Source organism: Babylonia areolata, chromosome 32, assembly GCF_041734735.1.
Source record: "Babylonia areolata isolate BAREFJ2019XMU chromosome 32, ASM4173473v1, whole genome shotgun sequence".
Taxonomy (NCBI): Eukaryota; Metazoa; Mollusca; class Gastropoda; order Neogastropoda; family Buccinidae; genus Babylonia; species Babylonia areolata.
Genome location: NC_134907.1, coordinates 3,416,010 through 3,433,509, shown reverse-complemented (window position 1 = coordinate 3,433,509; position 17,500 = coordinate 3,416,010). Strand labels below are relative to the sequence as shown.

General features: G+C 37.4%; 1 protein-coding gene across 2 annotated transcripts in view; it reads left to right on the top strand.

The window, feature by feature from the left end:
- Positions 1-17,500, top strand: part of LOC143276586 (extended synaptotagmin-2-like) — an 85,786-nt gene that overhangs the window by 33,774 nt on the left and 34,512 nt on the right. Inside the window, exons 13-14 of one of the 2 annotated variants that reach the window (XM_076581186.1) lie at positions 1-89; positions 14,612-14,692. The exon at positions 1-89 is cut by the window's left edge and continues 1 nt beyond it. In XM_076581186.1, the coding sequence (XP_076437301.1) occupies positions 1-89; positions 14,612-14,692 (170 nt within the window). Of the gene's footprint in view, positions 90-14,599; positions 14,693-17,500 lie in introns of both variants that reach the window. The other variant, XM_076581185.1, reaches the window with a different exon arrangement.

The following is a 17,500-nucleotide window of genomic DNA, read 5'->3' as shown; positions in this document are numbered from 1 at the left end:
GGCTGCCCCTGGAGGACGTGAAGAAGGGCATGGTCCATGTGCGAGCCACCTGGCTGTACCTGGCCAATGATCCTCTGGAGCTGGACAGAGTGAGTGCTGCTAGCTGGACTGTTGATGTTCTGAAATGTCTATTTGTGTATGTGTGTGTGTCACTACACAGTAGGTGTGTAACGTTTTTTAGGCAACCTTGTTTGTATGTGTATGTATATGTCACGTCAGATTTGCTGCATGATTTAACAAAACAACGTTTTTGTTTTTCGCCATACCACTTTCATTGCAGGGGGAGGGGGGTACGATAAGTGGAAAAGAGGGGGTTGAAAATTATTTGTAAAATTTTTAGCAATTTTTTATTTATGTAGAATAAAGCTCTGTTCATGTGTATGAGATAGACAGAAACACAGACAGCAGACAGACTGAGAGAAAGAGAGAGAGAGGAGGGGGGGGGGGTTCTGTTTTGGCACAGAATGAAAGTCTTTTTCCCTTATGCCCCCCCTCCCCCTCCCTGTTTCTCCCCCGCTCCCCCTGATCATTATCTTCTTTATGGTCATTACCATCATGTTTGCTGCCATCATCCTTTGCAGGAGAGTCTGGCATGATGTATTTATTGACTGCACAAAGCTGTGTTGTTGGGGAAGTTACAGGGCATCACATAAAGATGTATTATCCCAGACGTTGTTTTTTGTTTTATTTATCATTTCAGTTTTCATTACAGTTATGTATAGGACATATTACGCAAAAACAACTTGACACACACAAGAAGACAACAGCATAAAAAAAATATTTTAAAAAAAAGAGTACACTAGGAGGAAAAAAATAAAAGGAAATGCAGACAACAGTGACACACGTCCACATTTTACATAGACCACATTGTCAGATGGTGTTTTAGCCAGTGTTGGATTAGTTGCTGAGACTTACATATAAACATATGTATATTTACATATGCTCTTGATAGTAAATACCAAGAATGAAAACTGGAAACCACACCACAAGCCTGAAGAGCTCGTTGGATAATGCACGATATGCTGTTGTAGAATGAATATATTCTTTTTATGTATGATAGTCAGTTGTTTTCCACTATGACCATCAGAACAGCAGAGGAGGTAACTGCTGTCCCGGCTGTCTGGGCTAGAATTTGATTACAGTGGAGAGTGTCTTGTCCAAGTTACATCCCCACTCTCTCGACCAAGAGGGCTTTAGGACAGTCAGCGTTGGGATGGTTCCCAAAGGACAACTAGCACCCAAGGCTGTAGCATTAAGAGCCAGTGCAATTTTGCCTCCTAGTTTGAGAGTTATAGTCCTTCACAAAAGACTAAGCTGTAAGTGATTTCCTACTGCATTGGGGAAACCAATTTTGCTGTTGGTCCAGCTGTAAAGTTATGTCAATCTGTGATATACTTTCATACGTACATACACACTCATCTATCCATACCCATGCCATGCATATTAATCTTCACATCACAGATTTTTTTTTGATTTTTTTTTTTATCATTTAGCTTTCCTCCTCATTTTTTCTTCTTGATTATTAGGCATAGTCAGCTACTGTGATATCTTGATTTCTGAATTTTTTTGGTTATAATTATTCATTATAACCCTGGGGTCAACAGTAATGTGTAGAAATTAAATGAAATCTTCATAGAAATGAAATAAAATTTTCAGTGTGTAGAAATGTGTAATGTGTAGAAACGAAATAAGATTTAAATGCATGCATGTTGGTTTGTATCACCAAGTGTGGCAGCTGTTAATTGGTGTATTGGGGTTTTTACAGATGCATGGATCATTTGCTCGTTTTATTTGTTTTGCCCCTGTTTTTTGTTTTCTTAATGATCGTCCACATTTCAGAGTTTTGGGTGTGTGTTTGTCAGTACCAAGCTCGCATGGTACAAGAGATATTTTGATTAACAGCAGTGCTGTTTTGGTAATGTCTTAATTAACCGTGTACTGTTTTTACCAGGCTTGGGTTCAGTTTTGAAGACTAGTTTTGAAGTTGAGCTCATTTATTTGATGAGGAGTTTCGAGAAATTAATTTTGCCTCGTGTTTGTCAGAAATCACTAGGATTTATGGATGAATGGTAAAAAGTGTTTTCAGTTTGAAATTTTTTTTATCGGCTGAAAGGTTCAGAATTTGTCAGAATGAATTTACCTCAGTAGTTACATTCGGAACTGATGAAAAATATATGAATAGTATTAATATTAACTGTATTCCACTGTGGTTATTGTGGATTCAGGTATGGTCTTGAAGATCATTATCGTCATCATCATCATCATTTTTTTTCCATCATCATCCTTGTTACAATCATGATCATGATTGATTCAAAAAGGTGTTGCAGGATCATGAGAGTAGGTTGTAATTTGATTTTGTCGACCAAAAAAAAAAAAAGAAAGAAAAATCATCATAATATATCAAGAGATGCAGACGATGATTCCAGTGTGGATGAAATCTGGGATTCCCTCCTGCTAATTCTGTGTGTGTGTGTGTGTGTATGTGTGTGGGCGTGTGTGCATTGATCATCATTCCACAGCAACTGAACAAAGTAAGCATCTTCCCATTTCAGTCAATTGCTTGTCGTTCCGTTCACTTCTCATACCTCCTCTCACACCACATCGTATGTACGGTGTTTAGCAGTTGTATAGTCGATACGCCTTGTTCGTACTATCGTCTGCCTCTGTCGACGTCTGTTGTTACCTTTGTCGACGCTGTTGTTGTTTTTTTCAGTCATTATTGGATGGTCGCTTTGTCATGCATTTGTCTTTTTTGCATGCGTGTTTGTTTTTTTGTTGTTTTTGTTTGTGTAACTGTGCATGCAAGAAAGGGAGTGTCCTGTAAAAAAAAAAAGAAAAAAGAAAAAGAAAGATTTTGCTATTGATGGTGGTTGTTTTTTTTTCTTCTTTTTTTTTCTTTCTTCCTTGTAGTGAGGGTTAGTGTGGTATGATGAAGGAAAGTTTAGTGTAGTTAGTTGGAGGGAGGTGGGGGGCGGTTGGTGGTTTTTTTCACCATTTTCTTGTCTCGTTTTCTTTATTCTTATTCTTATCATTTTTGGGAGGTTCAGTTTTTTTTCTCTCACTCTTTCTTTTTTTATATATTAAAAAAAAAAGATTTATATTATTTCCTTTTATTCTTGTGATGGGTATATTTCATATTTGTGATGAATGATGAGTTTGGGGTTAGAACATGGGTATATTTCATATTTGTGATGAATGGTAAGAGTTTGATGTTAGAACATGGGTACATTTCATATTTGTGATGAATCATAAGAGTTTGATGTTAGAACATTGGTATATTTCATATTTGTGATGAATCATAAGAGCTGGGGGTTAGAACATGGGTATATTTCATATTTGTGATGAATCATAAGAGTTTGATGTTAGAACATGGGTATATTTCATATTTGTGATGAATGGTAAGAGTTTGATGTTAGAACATGGGTACATTTCATATTTGTGATGAATCATAAGAGTTTGATGTTAGAACATTGGTATATTTCATATTTGTGATGAATCATAAGAGCTGGGGGTTAGAACATGGGTATATTTCATATTTGTGATGAATGGTAAGAGCTGGGGGTTAGAACATGGGTATATTTCATGACTTGGAAAAGGGAATGGCCTCCCTTTCCTCTCCACATTACTGTTTTTGACTGTGGTGGGTTTTCTTTCAATTCTTTTTTCCGTAGTCACAGAACTGAAAACTACAACAAAATATTGCATCAGTTTGCTTTTGTCTGCGTTCCTCCATCTCTTTTGTATTTTGTAAAAAAGGGATTTTTTTTTAGCTCACTCTGGACTATGGAACGCTATAGCGTTCCTGATGTAAGGTGGCGTTCCGGACGACAGAAAGCTATAGCGGTTTCGACAGTTAAAATTTTTTCCACATTTTCCTCATGGCGTAGCATAACAATCGCAGCTACACCGGGCATTGCGAACGTGTCAAGGGTCAAATGGAAAGTTTCTTCATGAGATTTCGTAACAACACACTCCACAGCGAGCCAGCGAGTTCATGACCCCACATGACAAGCTAATCTGCATGTGTATTGAAAATAGCATCACAGGCGATACAGTTGGAAATTTTTGGAGCAAACTAGATCACGACAGCGGCTTTTACCACTGCTGAAGTGATTGAAATGCTTCAAACTGAAGGTTTTGACATCGACGAGGATGATGAAGATGTTGAATAAAGTATCTGCAGTGAAGAAAGCTACCAACAAGAAGTTACTAATAGTAACTCAGCTTCTGAGAGCAGTGAAGAGGGAGGGGGGTGGGCGTTCACTGGAGTGATGTGAGGAGAGGGGTCAGTGGGTCAAATACAGTGAGTTTTATTCAGTTACTTTATGTTTTGTATTTTTTGTGATTTTTTTTCCTAACCCTAACAGATGGGTCGTCTGTAGGGAAAAGCAAGGGAGAGAACTATTTGTCCGGAGTGAGTTAAGTATCATTGGGCAAAGATTGATGTTTGCTTGAAAGATGATAGTTCATCCCCTCACAATAACAACAACAACAACAAAAACAAAGCAAACAGTGAACCCCAAATCTTTGATTAGCAGCAGTGAAAGAAGAAATAGCACACCCACACTCCCCCCCCCCCCAGCCCCTCACCCCCCGCCCCCTTCCCGCCCCTCTCCAGCTATTTAAGATATCCATTAAAACCAGTTGATTAAGGAAAACTTTGACACCTAATAACCGCCCCTCTCCAGCTATTTAAGATAACCTTTAAAACCAGTTGATTAAGGAAAACTTTGACACCTAATAACTGCTTAGATGCATGCATAAAGTGCAAATTCATTGGTGCAGTTGTACTGTACAGGGTTTGAGGTGCATGTAGTGGTAAAGGAAATCAAGAAAACAGCTGCTTTTCCACACATTTGTGTAATCATTAACTATAATATTGTACAGCTAGGGGACCACATGTTTGTAGTAATCATTTGACGGGCACAATATCCCAGTGGTTAAAGCATTGGACTTACAGTCTGAGGGTCCCGGGTTGAATCACGGTGATGGCGCCTGGTGGGTAAAGGGTGGAGATTTTTCCGATCTCCCAGGTCAATGTATGTGCAGACCTGCTTGTGCCAGAACCCCTGTCGTGTGTATACACACGCAGAAGATCAAATACACACGTTAAGATAATGTAATCCATATCAGCGTTCAGTGGGTTATGGAAACAAGAACATATCCAGCATGCACACCCCGAAAACGGAGTATGGCTGCTTACATGGCGGGGTAAAAATGGTCATACAAGTAAAAGCCCACTTGTATACATACGAGTGAACATTGGAGTTGCAGCCCACGAACGAAGAAGGAGAAGTAGTGATCATTTAATGATATTGTACAGTGAGGGGATCACATATTTGTAGTGATCATTTAATGATATTGTACAGCAAGAGGACCACATATTTGTAGTGATCATTTAATGATATTGTACAGCAAGAGGACCACATATTTGTAGTAATCATTTAACGATATTGTACGGTTAGGGAACCATATATTTGTAGTAATCATTTAGTATGATATTGCACGGCTAGGGGACCACATATTTGTAGTAATCATTCAATGATATTGTACAGTGAGTGGACCACATATTTGTAGTAATCATTTAATGATATTGTACAGTGAGGGGACCACATATTTGTAGTAATCATTTAATGATATTGTACAGTGAGGGGACCACATATTTGTAGTAATCATTTAATGATATTGTACAGTGAGGGGACCACATATTTGTAGTAATCATTTAGTATGATATTTTACAGTGAGGGGACCACATATTTGTAGTAATCATTTAATGATATTGTACAGTGAGTGGACCACATATTTGTAGTAATCATTTAATGATATTGTACAGTGAGGGGACCACATATTTGTAGTAATCATTTAATGATATTGTACAGTGAGGGGACCACATATTTGTAGTAATCATTTAGTATGATATTTTACAGTGAGGGGACCACATATTTGTAGTAATCATTCAATGATATTGTACAGTGAGTGGACCACATATTTGTAGTAATCATTTAATGATATTGTACAGTGAGGGGACCACATATTTGTAGTAATCATTTAATGATATTGTACAGTGAGTGGACCACATATTTGTAGTAATCATTTAATGATATTGTACAGTGAGGGGACCACATATTTGTAGTAATCATTTAATGATATTGTACAGTGAGGGGACCACATATTTGTAATAATCATTTAATGATATTGTACAGTGAGGGGACCACATATTTGTAGTAATCATTTAATGATATTGTACAGTGAGGGGACCACATATTTGTAGTAATCATTTAATATGATATTGTAAGTGAGGGGACCACATACTCTTTGTGTGTATCATTGATCTATTTGATGTGATGTAGTCTGTCCAGTTTAACAGTCATGTTTTTGTATGTGCATGTTGCCAGCATGTGTCATGTAATTGTTAACAAAGATCTCAGTAGGTTTTCATTGTCGTTAACCACTTATTACATGGAGAGATCCCATTGGAGATGGAAACCGAAAAACAGAGAAAACAGCACACTGCAACAATGCAACAGTAAGATTTACAATACACACTGCAGCCTAAAAGAAAGGGGGGAAAAAAAAAGAATCTTGTATAACCCATATTTGCATGCATCTACTTTTCGTTGCTGTTGTTTCAGTTATTTCAGCTGTACGTAATAATATAAGTGGAAAAAAAACAACCCAAAAACCGTATATGTGGAAAATATGATAACAAAACAGATGAACCCTTTCGGTACCATTGTTACAACAACATTGAAGCATAGTTCATCACCAGTTTACTTTTACTATCATACTGTTCTGTTTAAAAACCATTGAAACTGTCTCCATCAGACACAATTTTCTTTTTAAAAAGAAGTCTTTATCAAACTAACGGCTGCTTCCGTTTGCTTGCTTTTTTTTCATGTTTCATGCGCATCATTTGATTTGTCATTACATTGTCATCTTCTCCCTTCTGTTTGTATATAACACGGAATGTGACCACTGACGGTGGTGTTTTTAATGTTGTCCAATTTGTCTTGTATCGGAGGGGGAAGGTGGAGGCATTATGCTTGCATGTGGAGCTTTGTCCCCACCGTTAATGTAATTACTTCTCAGTTAATCTTTTTTTTTTAACTATTATCACCAGTAGGTGAATTGAAGGAGGAAGGAAAATTGTGATACCATCATATCCTGTGGTAATTTAGACTGATGAGAAAAGCATGAACAACAAGACCCATCAATATGCGTGCAGCATATGATATTGTTTTGCAGCTCAGAACGTGGTTTAAATAGTCAATGCTCATGCTGCGTTGCTGTTTAGTTATTATCACGTTACCATCAACAACATTATTTCACATTATGTCATGTTTGTGTGGTAGTGTTACATGAATACTGTCATATTATTTCATGTTATTTTCATATTCATGTGATCATAAACCCTTGGATGTTGATGTGATTATTATACTGAATGGATCTTGTCTACGTACGTCATATTTTGCAAGGATGTTTTGGAGGGATGTTGTGATTTGAACTGCCGCATGTGCTGTCATACACATCTTGTTCATCTCATGTATGATGTTTTGCATGAATGTAGCATTCCATATTGACTGTTGTCACACAAGAGCATGAACAATGAGAAGCACAGTGTATGAACCATTCTAATATTTGTTTCTGATTTTTTTTCTACTTGTTTTAGATGGACGTCGTGTTCTTTTAGCATTTTTGTTGTCTCACAGATAGTGTTCGCACGAATGTATCATTTCCAATCATGATCGTTGTGCATTCTCACCAAGCATGAACAATCATAAGCATTATACATGATCAGTTCTAATAATTGATTATGATTTTTTTTTCTCGCTTGAACTGAGGCTGTAAAGGCTTCAGTGAATGCGATGATCTGCTAAATGTGCGTTGTTTGTGGTAAGTGGAGGTGTAAGACTTTGGACTTTTTTGATCCTTGTGCTTTGGTTCTGTTGTTTGCAACATGTATTACGCTCTGCAGAACACAAAGGTTGATTTATTTAATCCTCTGGTGCCTTTAAAACAATCCCTTTGCTGTGTTAGATTGATTTTATTTAATCCTCTGGTGCCATTACAACAACCCCTTTGCTGTGTTATGTTTTGTTTTGTTTTTTGTTTGTTTTGTTTGTTTTGGGGGCTTCTTTTCTGAAATCCTGATTAAACAGTTAGTTTCTTTTTTTTCTTTGATTTTTTAACTATTATTTGTCTTTTTTTAAGCTCCTGTTAAAGAAGAAATTCCAGTTGTGTTGTGCACATCTAATTATTGTTTTGTCGTTGGTTATCTTTAGTTTTAGTCTGATTTTTGTTTTGTTTTGAATTGACCATTTAAGAGCAAAATGTTTTAGAGAAATAAGTCAGCAGAACGTTTTCAGTGTTAATAGCAAACACACACATGCATGCACGCACATAACAGCAACAAAAAAAAAAAACCAAAACAACCCACACATACAAATGAACAAAGAAAAACAGTCTTCTTGTGTGAGGGGACCAAGCTAATTAAGAAATAAGCAGATAATGAAATGTTTATGAATAACATAGATTGGTTTCAGACTCATCAGACTAAGATTGACAAGACCAGATCAGGTTGATAGTAGTTTGATTATTTCACCTATGTATTCTGAAATAAAATAAATAAGTATAAGTTCATTGTTTTTCAGTTTTCTTTCAGTTTAATTATTTTATTAAAAAAAACACGACAACACCTATTTATTAAAAAAATATTGACACTGGTGTTGTGTATTGATTGTCAGTTTACCTATTAATTTCAAAATATAACACTGTTTATTTCAAAATACTGTCACTATGTTGAAGTACTGATTTACTTTCATTTAGATTAAAAATCTTTGATTTCAGAATATTGCACTTTGTTATTTCAAACTACTGTCACTGATTTTAAACTATAAGTTGTCAGTTTGTTTTCAGTTAAGTCAAACCTTTTTTTTTCCTCAAAATAATGCATGTTAGATCTTTTTATTTCAAAATACTGTCACTGACATTGAAGTATTGATATATTTTCAGTTGAATTAAACTTTTTCACTTCAAGTTCAAAATATTACTCTAGTATTCTTCAAAATAGTATCACAGATGTTAACGTAATTAGTTGTCAATTTATTGCCAGTTGACTGTACCCTATTTAATTCTGAATATTGTCACCTGTGTTAAAGTGTTAATTGTCAGTGTACTCTTGAGCTCTCAATACGAAGTTTCATTATAACCTTAACTCAGGATGTGTGACATTTGAAGGAAGCTTTGTGGGAGATCTTGTGTGTTTTGTGTTTAGAACATAGCACATACGGATTAAATAATTTTTTATTAACATGTTCCTCACATTGAGTGATCTGAAGTTGCTGCTTGACTAAATCTGTGGAAGCGCTGTAATGTCTGTGTGTGTGTGTGTGTGTGAAAGCTTGGGTGTGCATACATTTCCAGTGAACTTGTGTGTTTGGGAGAGATTAGGCAGATGTGGGTGCCTTAGTTAGTGTGTGTGTATGTGTGTGTGTGTGTTTGTGTGCGTGCGCGTATGTGTGTGTGCTTATGTGTGCATGTGTTTCCAATGAATGTGTGTTGGGGAGAGATTAGGCAGATATGAGTGCCAGTGTGTGTGTGTGTGTGTGTGTGTGTGTGTGTGTGTGTGTGTGTGTGTGTGTTAAGAGTGCACATTGGTAAATGTTTTTCAGTGGTTATTACTTTACAGTAAGTAAAATAATAAGTGGTTATTACTTTAAGTAGTTTTCTGTTTTAGTTTATGCCATAAAATTACTTCACTCTTAGTTTCATACATACAAGCGTGAATTTGAATAAACCATCAACATGATTCTGTATTTCCTGTGTCTATATTTTCTTGACTTAACAGAGCGTAAAAGGCACTCATAACCTTTAACCTAAGTTAAAAAAAAAAAAAGGAAGCTAAAAACCTAAGTTTCTTTTAACCTTTTAAAAAAAGCACTTTTGTTATGAATACATTTTCTGTTGATAAAAAATAGTGAAACTCAGAGATTTTAATCATACAATGTCACAGTGTGAGTGACTCCAGTACTTTATATATGAGAGTTACCACTGCTGTCAAGTTCTTTGTACTGGTTAAAACATAATTCAAAATGTAATATATATTTTTGTCTCTGTGTGGACAAATTCTGTTGTAATCATTAACAAATGACTTATTTTTCTGTGAAGAACTTGGTTGATAACTTTTTTTGATTTGTTGTAATTTTTAGCTTCCTTTTTTTTTCTTTTTTCTTTTTGCAATAAAGATTAAAAAAAAAAAAAAAAGAAGAAAAATTCTGACAAAAGGATTTAATAAAGGGAAATATGAAGACACCAGCTCTCCAAGATATTCATCTCTCTCTCTGTGATTTTCTTTTCCCTTCAGTATCTGAACACAGGCAAAGTGATATCTTTGTATATGTGTATGATATTAACCCCTTTGAGTGCTGAACTTTGGCAGAACCGGCATAGCTTGGATTTGAAGTGCAATGCATGCACTTTGTGTACTTGGAAGTGATGTGATTGATTTTGCTCATCAGAAGTAATGCACTCCTGTTAGGAAGAAGATTCAGAATGGTAACTGACACCCCGACCTGTAAGCTCTGTCTTGTATCAGTAAGGGGGTAGTCCTTCAAGAATGAATGTACTTATTAGCAACTGTCAAGAACTTCGTGTTAGATTATTGCGATGAGTTGATAATCATTGATGTAGTTTATCTGTCACTGCATGGGAAATGCATTAGAGTTATGTTTTGTGTGGATTTAAACTTTATGGACAAATGTAAAGTGTGGTTTTATCAAAATTCAAAACAGAAATCAATCAATTGATTAATAGAATTTGATGGGTTCTTGTCACAGTTGACCTTGTGTGTGTTGTGTGTGAGGGAGAAAGAGAGAGAGAGAGAGAGAGTGTGTCAAATCTGTTCAAACATGTGTGTGCATGTGTGTGTACTATGTTGTGAAGTGTCATGTGTGTGTGTGTGTGTGTGTTTACATTTATTGTGTGTATGTGTTGGGGGGAAGTGGGGTGGGGTGGGGGGTGGGGGGGGGTTCGCATGCAAGCGCACATGCATGCAATTACTGTTTTCTTCATCAGTTGCTAGTGTCCTTACATTAAGCTTTAAACCCAGCTGTATTATTGTGTGTGCATGTTCTTAAATAGTTTAGAGTTTTTTGTGTGCTTTTTTTTTTCTATTGATATAAATTTTTTTATGCTGTAAATCATTTTACTATGATAGTTTCAAATTATTGTCTTTCTGTTGTTATCTTTCAGAGCTGTTTGTGGGTGTCAGGAAATCACCCTGCACCCTCCCCCCCCTCACCCCTACACCCTCTGCCCACTCTCTTCCCCACTCTCTCTCTCACCCTGTCTCTCTTTGCATATACCTCAGCTTTTGTTTGGGGTACTTTTTAATTTTTTTCATTTCTTTTTTTTTTTAATATTAGTTGCTAAAATCATTATTTGGTGTCATATACTGTACCATGTCAAACCGATGCAAACTAGGCCTATCGGTTTGCTGTTTGGCCAAATTTTGCGTGGTTAACAGTGAAAAGATGACCCGTCTTGCCCAGGCCGCTCTTAGCCAGTCAAATGCCTCTAAAAACTACAAGCGCTATCACCAAACATGGAGTATAATACAGACTCCTCCTATTGATTTCTTGTAGATGTTTTAAACTTTTATTTCTTATCTTTTCTTTGTGATTTATTACATTATTATTTTGTTTGTTTGTTGTTTTCTTGGAGATTCAAATATTTCTAGGATAGCAAGGAAAAAAATGAGGGAAACTGATTGCTTTTGTATTTTTGCTTGAAAAGAAAATCAGTAACTTTGTATTAAAAAAAGAGAGAGAAAGTTAACCAGAACTCTTTCTCTCTGTTTCTTTTTTTCTGTCATAGATTTTGCTTTTTTTTTTCTCTCCCTTTTTTTCTCTGTTCTTTGGTTCCTTTGAAAAAATTAAAAACAATTTTTTGTTGTTTTCAGAGTAGATGTGATGTGGCGTATGTGGATCTGTCTGCAAGCTTTGATGCTTCCTTGAAAATGAAACTGAAAACGCTTTTTTTCCTCTTTCTATATCTGTTCACATCTGTTGATATTTTTCTTTCTTTGTTTTTATATTCACTTAATCTTTTCTTTTGGTCAGGTTCTCCCTGTCTGAAGTCACTTTCTCTCTATGTCTTCTCTCTCCCACTATCTTTCTTTTGGTCAGGTTCTCTCTTTCTGAAGTCTCTTTCTCTCTATGTCTTCTCTCTCCCTCTATCTTTCTTTTGGTCAGGTTCTCTCTTTCTGAAGTCTCTTTCTCTCTATGTCTTCTCTCTCCCTCTATCTTTCTTTTGGTCAGGTTCTCTCTTTCTGAAGTCTCTTTCTCTCTATGTCTTCTCTCTCCCTCTATCTTTCTTTTGGTCAGGTTCTCTCTTTCTGAAGTCTCTTTCTCTCTATGTCTTCTCTCTCCCTCTGTGTTTGTTTTTCTTTCTCACACACACTTTTTTTTTCTTTGTCTCTTTCTTCCTCTCTTTCTGTTTCTGTCTGTCTGTTTCTCCATCTCACTGTCCCTGTGTCTCTCTGTCTCTCCTTCTCTGTGTGTCTGTCTGTCTCTCTGTCTCTCTCCTTTCTCTCTCTTTCTCTCTCTCTGTGTGCCTCTCTGTCTCTCCTTCTTTCTGTCTCTCTGTGTCTCTCCTTTCTCTCTTGGTCTCTTCTTCTTTCTCTCTCTGTCTCTCTCTTCCTGTCTCTGTCTGTCTGTCTCTCTCCTCTCTCTCTCCTTCTCTGTCTCTCTCCCTTGTCATTTTCCTTTCTGTTTCTCTTTTTTATCAGTTTTGTATATCTCTCCCAAATCTGTAAAGCATGAGTTTGACACCTTAAGTCTGGAAGAAAGAACAGACTTATCTTCTCATGTATCGAGTTCCCTTTGCACAAATGTCTGATACATTTTAACCAGTGCTTGATGCAGTCTGACATCAATCTGTGTGCTCGTCGGTTCCGGTCTCTGCTATTATCTGTCGGACTCTTTTCACTCTCTTGTTATTTTCTCTCTGTTATATTTTCTCTCTGTCTTCATTTTTGCCTTCCTCTCTTTGTCTCTGTCTCTGTGTCATTCTCTGTCTGTGTCTGTGTCTGTGTCTCTGTGTCATTCTCTGTCTCTGTCTCTGTGTCATTCTCTGTCTGTGTCTGTGTCTCTGTCTCTATGTCATTCTCTGTCTGTGTCTGTGTCTCTGTCTCTATGTCATTCTCTGTCTGTGTCTGTGTCTCTGTCTCTGTGTCATTCTCTGTCTGTGTCTGTGTCTCTCTCTCTCTCCGTCTCTCTCACTGTCTCAGTGTCAGTGTCTCTGTCTGTCTGTTTCTGTCTCTGTCTCTCTCTCTCTCTGTGTCTCTCTCACTGTCTCTGTCTCTCTCTCTCACTGTCTGTTTGTCTGTCTCTCTCTCTCTCTTACTGTCTCTCTGTCTGTCTCTCTCACTGTCTCTGTCTCTCACTCTTTGTCTGTCTGTCTGTCTGTCTCTCTCTCACTGTCTGTCTGTCTGTCTGTCTCTCTCTCACTGTATCTGCCTGTCTGTCTTTCTCACTGTCTCGATCTGTCTCTCTCTCTCACTCCCGGTCTTTGTGTATAGTAGTCTTCACTTCAACATCTTTCCACTTAAAGTGATATTAGTCTTTGTGTGTGTGTGTGTGTGTGTGTGTGTGTGTGTGCATGCATGTGTGTGTGTGTCTGTGAGTGCATGCACCTGACATGCTTATGTTTCCAAACAATGAATGCTGTGCCTATTGCAGCATAAAGGCATAAAGTTTGAACAACGAACTTTGAGCTTTGCTGTGCTGTGTGCACATACTTGTCCTGTCTGATTGGTAATGCTGCTTATTGGTCTTATCTTTCCCTGACATTTGTGCTCTCTCTCTCTCTCTGTCACTCTCTGTCTCTCTCTCTCGAGTGATTAGGCTGTCTTTTCTATTTCTATACTGGTAAGAAAAAGACAACCAAAAAATTTGTCTGTACACATTCCCAAGGGCTTAATTCCCCCCCCCCCCCCTCCCCTCCCTGCCCACCCCTGTTTTCTGTTATGTGAAAATTTGGTGTTGATTTTTTTTTCTTTTTGTTACATATGTATCTCCTAGCTGTTAAGTGAAAGTTTCATTTTCCCCCTGTTTTCCGTTATTTGATGATTTGATGTGTGTGCGTGCGTGCGTGCGTGCGTGCGTGCGTGCGTGTGTGTGTTTAATCTGGCCCCCTAGCTGTAAATTCAGTATGGTGGTGGTGTTGTTATTTATTTCATTTAATCTATTGTTGTTGTTTTTTAACATGTGATAGGGTTTTGTGTTAAATACAGTTGAATTTTTAATTTGTAGTTTACCATTCCCTGAAAGCATGGCCCTGTAATTTGGGCTGTACTATGAATTACAGTGTCTTCTTCTGCATTTGTCAGCTGCAACTTACCTGTTCACCCATATCTATACTTGTAGTTTATATTATGATTTTTGTGTGTGTGCATGTATGACTATAATCCCCAACATGTAGGCAGCCAAAATTTGTGGGTTTTTTTTTGTGTGTGTGCGTGTATGACGGTATAATTCACATCATAGACAGCCATTTTGCGTTTTCGGGGGGTGAACAGTGTGCACTGTGGATTGTTCAGGTGGTGGTGAAGGTGAGAGAGGAAGGGATCGATGAGGACAGTGTGCACTCGGCCCTCCTGGTCGTCAACCTGGATTCTGCCCTGGACTTACCTGTGAGTGCTGGGTGTGTGTGTGTGTGTGTGTGGGGGGGGGGTGATGAGTGGTGTTTGTTACCTGTGTAGGTGTTACCTGTGTGTGGTACCTGTGTGTGGTACCTGTGTAGGTGCTACCTGTGTGTGGTACCTGTGTAGGTGTTACCTGTGTGTGGTACCTGTTACCTGTGTGGGTGATGAGTGGTGTGTGTTACTTGTATCGCTGGTGTGCGTGTGTGTGTCCCGTGTGTGGTATGATGTTTACTTGTGTAGGTGGTGTATGTGTGTTACCTGTGGGTAGAGTGTGAATTACTTGTGTGGGTGGTTTGTGTGTGTGTGTGTGTGTGTGTGTTACCTGTAAGTGGTGTGAAGGTGTAGAAAGGTGGAGGGTGTGTTTGTGTGGGGAGAGGGGGGGGGATCTGGAGTTGTTTGCATTGGTGGTGGAGGTGCTGGTAGTGTGTATGTGTGTGTGTGTGTGTGTGTGTGTGTGTGTGTGTGTGTGTGTGTGTTTTGTCTGTCTTCCTTCTTCTTTGTTCTATCAGTGGTGTGTATATCTTTTCAAACAGACACACACAAACACCCTGACAGCTGCCCCCTCCACACACACACACACACACACACACACACACACACACACACACACTCACACTGTATGTGTGTGTGCGTGTGTGTGTGTGTTTGAGTGTAAATGGATGCATGTGTGTGTGTAGATACTTTTTTTCTCACCTTTAGTAGATAATCTACTTGCTTACTTTTTTGTACTTGAAATAAATGAATAAATATATAAATAAATGAATGAATATATAAAGATTTAGAATAGATAAATGAATAAACAAGAAGTAATTTTTGGAGACAGAAATCCTTGTAAGCCTTCTGTTTCAGTCTCTTCCTATCACTTCTCTGTCTTCACACATGTTTTTCTGTGAGTCTGTTTCACTTGTACAACTACAGGGGTAAACCAAAAAGTTCTCGGCCTTACCATGAAAGCTTGGCTGGAAAAAAAACTTGACTCTTCCAACTTTTCAATAACGTCTGCCCTGACTGCAGTGCACTTTGTCCAGTGGTGATAGCCTAGAGGTAATGCATCTGTTTAGGAAGCGAGAGAATCTGAGCGCGCTGGTTCAAATCATGGCTCAGCCGCCGATATTTTCTCCCCCTTCACTAGACCTTGAGTGGTGGTCTGGATGCTAGTGATTCGGATGAGACGATAAACCAAGGTCCTGTGAGCAGCATGCACGTAAAAGAACCCACGGCAACAAAAGGGTTGTTCCTGGCAAAATTCTGTAGAAAAATCCACTTTGATAGGAAAAACAAATAAAACTGCACGCAAGAAAAAATACAAAAAAATAGGTGGCACTGTAGTGTAGTGACGCGCTCTTTGATCTACCCTCATATGTCTGCTGCTTGGTGTGTGTGCAGTGTTTTGTTTTCTCTCTCTCTCTCTCTCTCTCTCTCTCTCTCTCTCTCTCTCTCAGTAAATGTTATGTAGGGTTTTTAAAAGATGCTACAAAAAAAAGAAAAAGAAAAAAAAAGGAAGAGATCTTTTACTACAAAAAGAAGAGATCAAAAAGAAGAGATCTTTTACTGCAAACATGTCTTTTTAACATGTCAGCATCAGAAGATCACACGGTGATAAACTTGATGGCAAAATTTATGTCCGAAGCTATGAAGATTAGGCAAAAAAACACCACTCACAGTTACAAACTGCATGTTTAGATAAGAGATTTGACATTTTCCTTTTTAACCACCTGATGGAACATGTTTCAGTGATGGATGAATGAATGGAGTTGTAATGTAATAAGAGATTTGACATTTTCCTTTTTAACCACCTGATGGAACATGTTTCAGTGATGGATGAATGAATGGAGTTGTAATGTAATAAGAGATTTGACATTTTCCTTTTTAACCACCTGATGGAACATGTTTCAGTGATGGATGAATGAATGGAGTTGTAATGTAATAAGAGATTTGACATTTTCCTTTTGAACCACCTGATGGAATATGTTTCGAACATGTTTCAGTGATGGATGAATGAATGGAGTTGTTCCAGATGGAACATGTTTCAGTGATGGATGAATGAATGGAGTTGTTCCAGATGGAACATGTTTCAGTGATGGATGAATGAATGGAGTTGTAATGTGCTGGGCGGCCTGTTGGTTGTTACTATTTATCTTCAAGGAAAGAACTTTTTTGTTTTTGTTTTGTTATGATGTTTGATTTCACCGTATTCATTCCTTTGTTTTAATGTCTTGTCATGCTATGAAAATATGTGGATGCCTTCATCCATGTCATAAGGACCTCATGGCCAGTGACATAAAAGTGTCCGTGTCAAGTCTCTCTCTCTCTCTCCAGTTAACATTGTTTTATTTTTTAGTCCTTTTTTTATGGTAAATCATCTTTTCATTGTCAGTATAAAATGTGTAGAGCTCTGTGGTTATGCTCTGTAGAAATATCTTTTTAATAACAATAATAGTAATAATAACATCAATGATGATGGTAACAATAATGATAATTATAATAGTAGTAATGACAGTGATAATAATAATTATTTGTTACTTGTATATTAATTTCTCTGCAAGAAATGAAAATCACAGTTCAAAACTCCCTTCAATATTTATTGTTTGGGTTTACAAAAACAACAAAAAAAACCCACTAAATAAAGAAAAACTTTTATTGATGAACGGCAATATTACGGTAGTCTTTGGATTTTAAAGAAATTTTATTTTGCAAGAAATAGAAATAGTGTCAGAACTGTTGTAAAACTGAGAAGACTATGTCTCGGTCATAAATAAACATGAAAACAGACTGTATTTCTGTCATGCATAAACA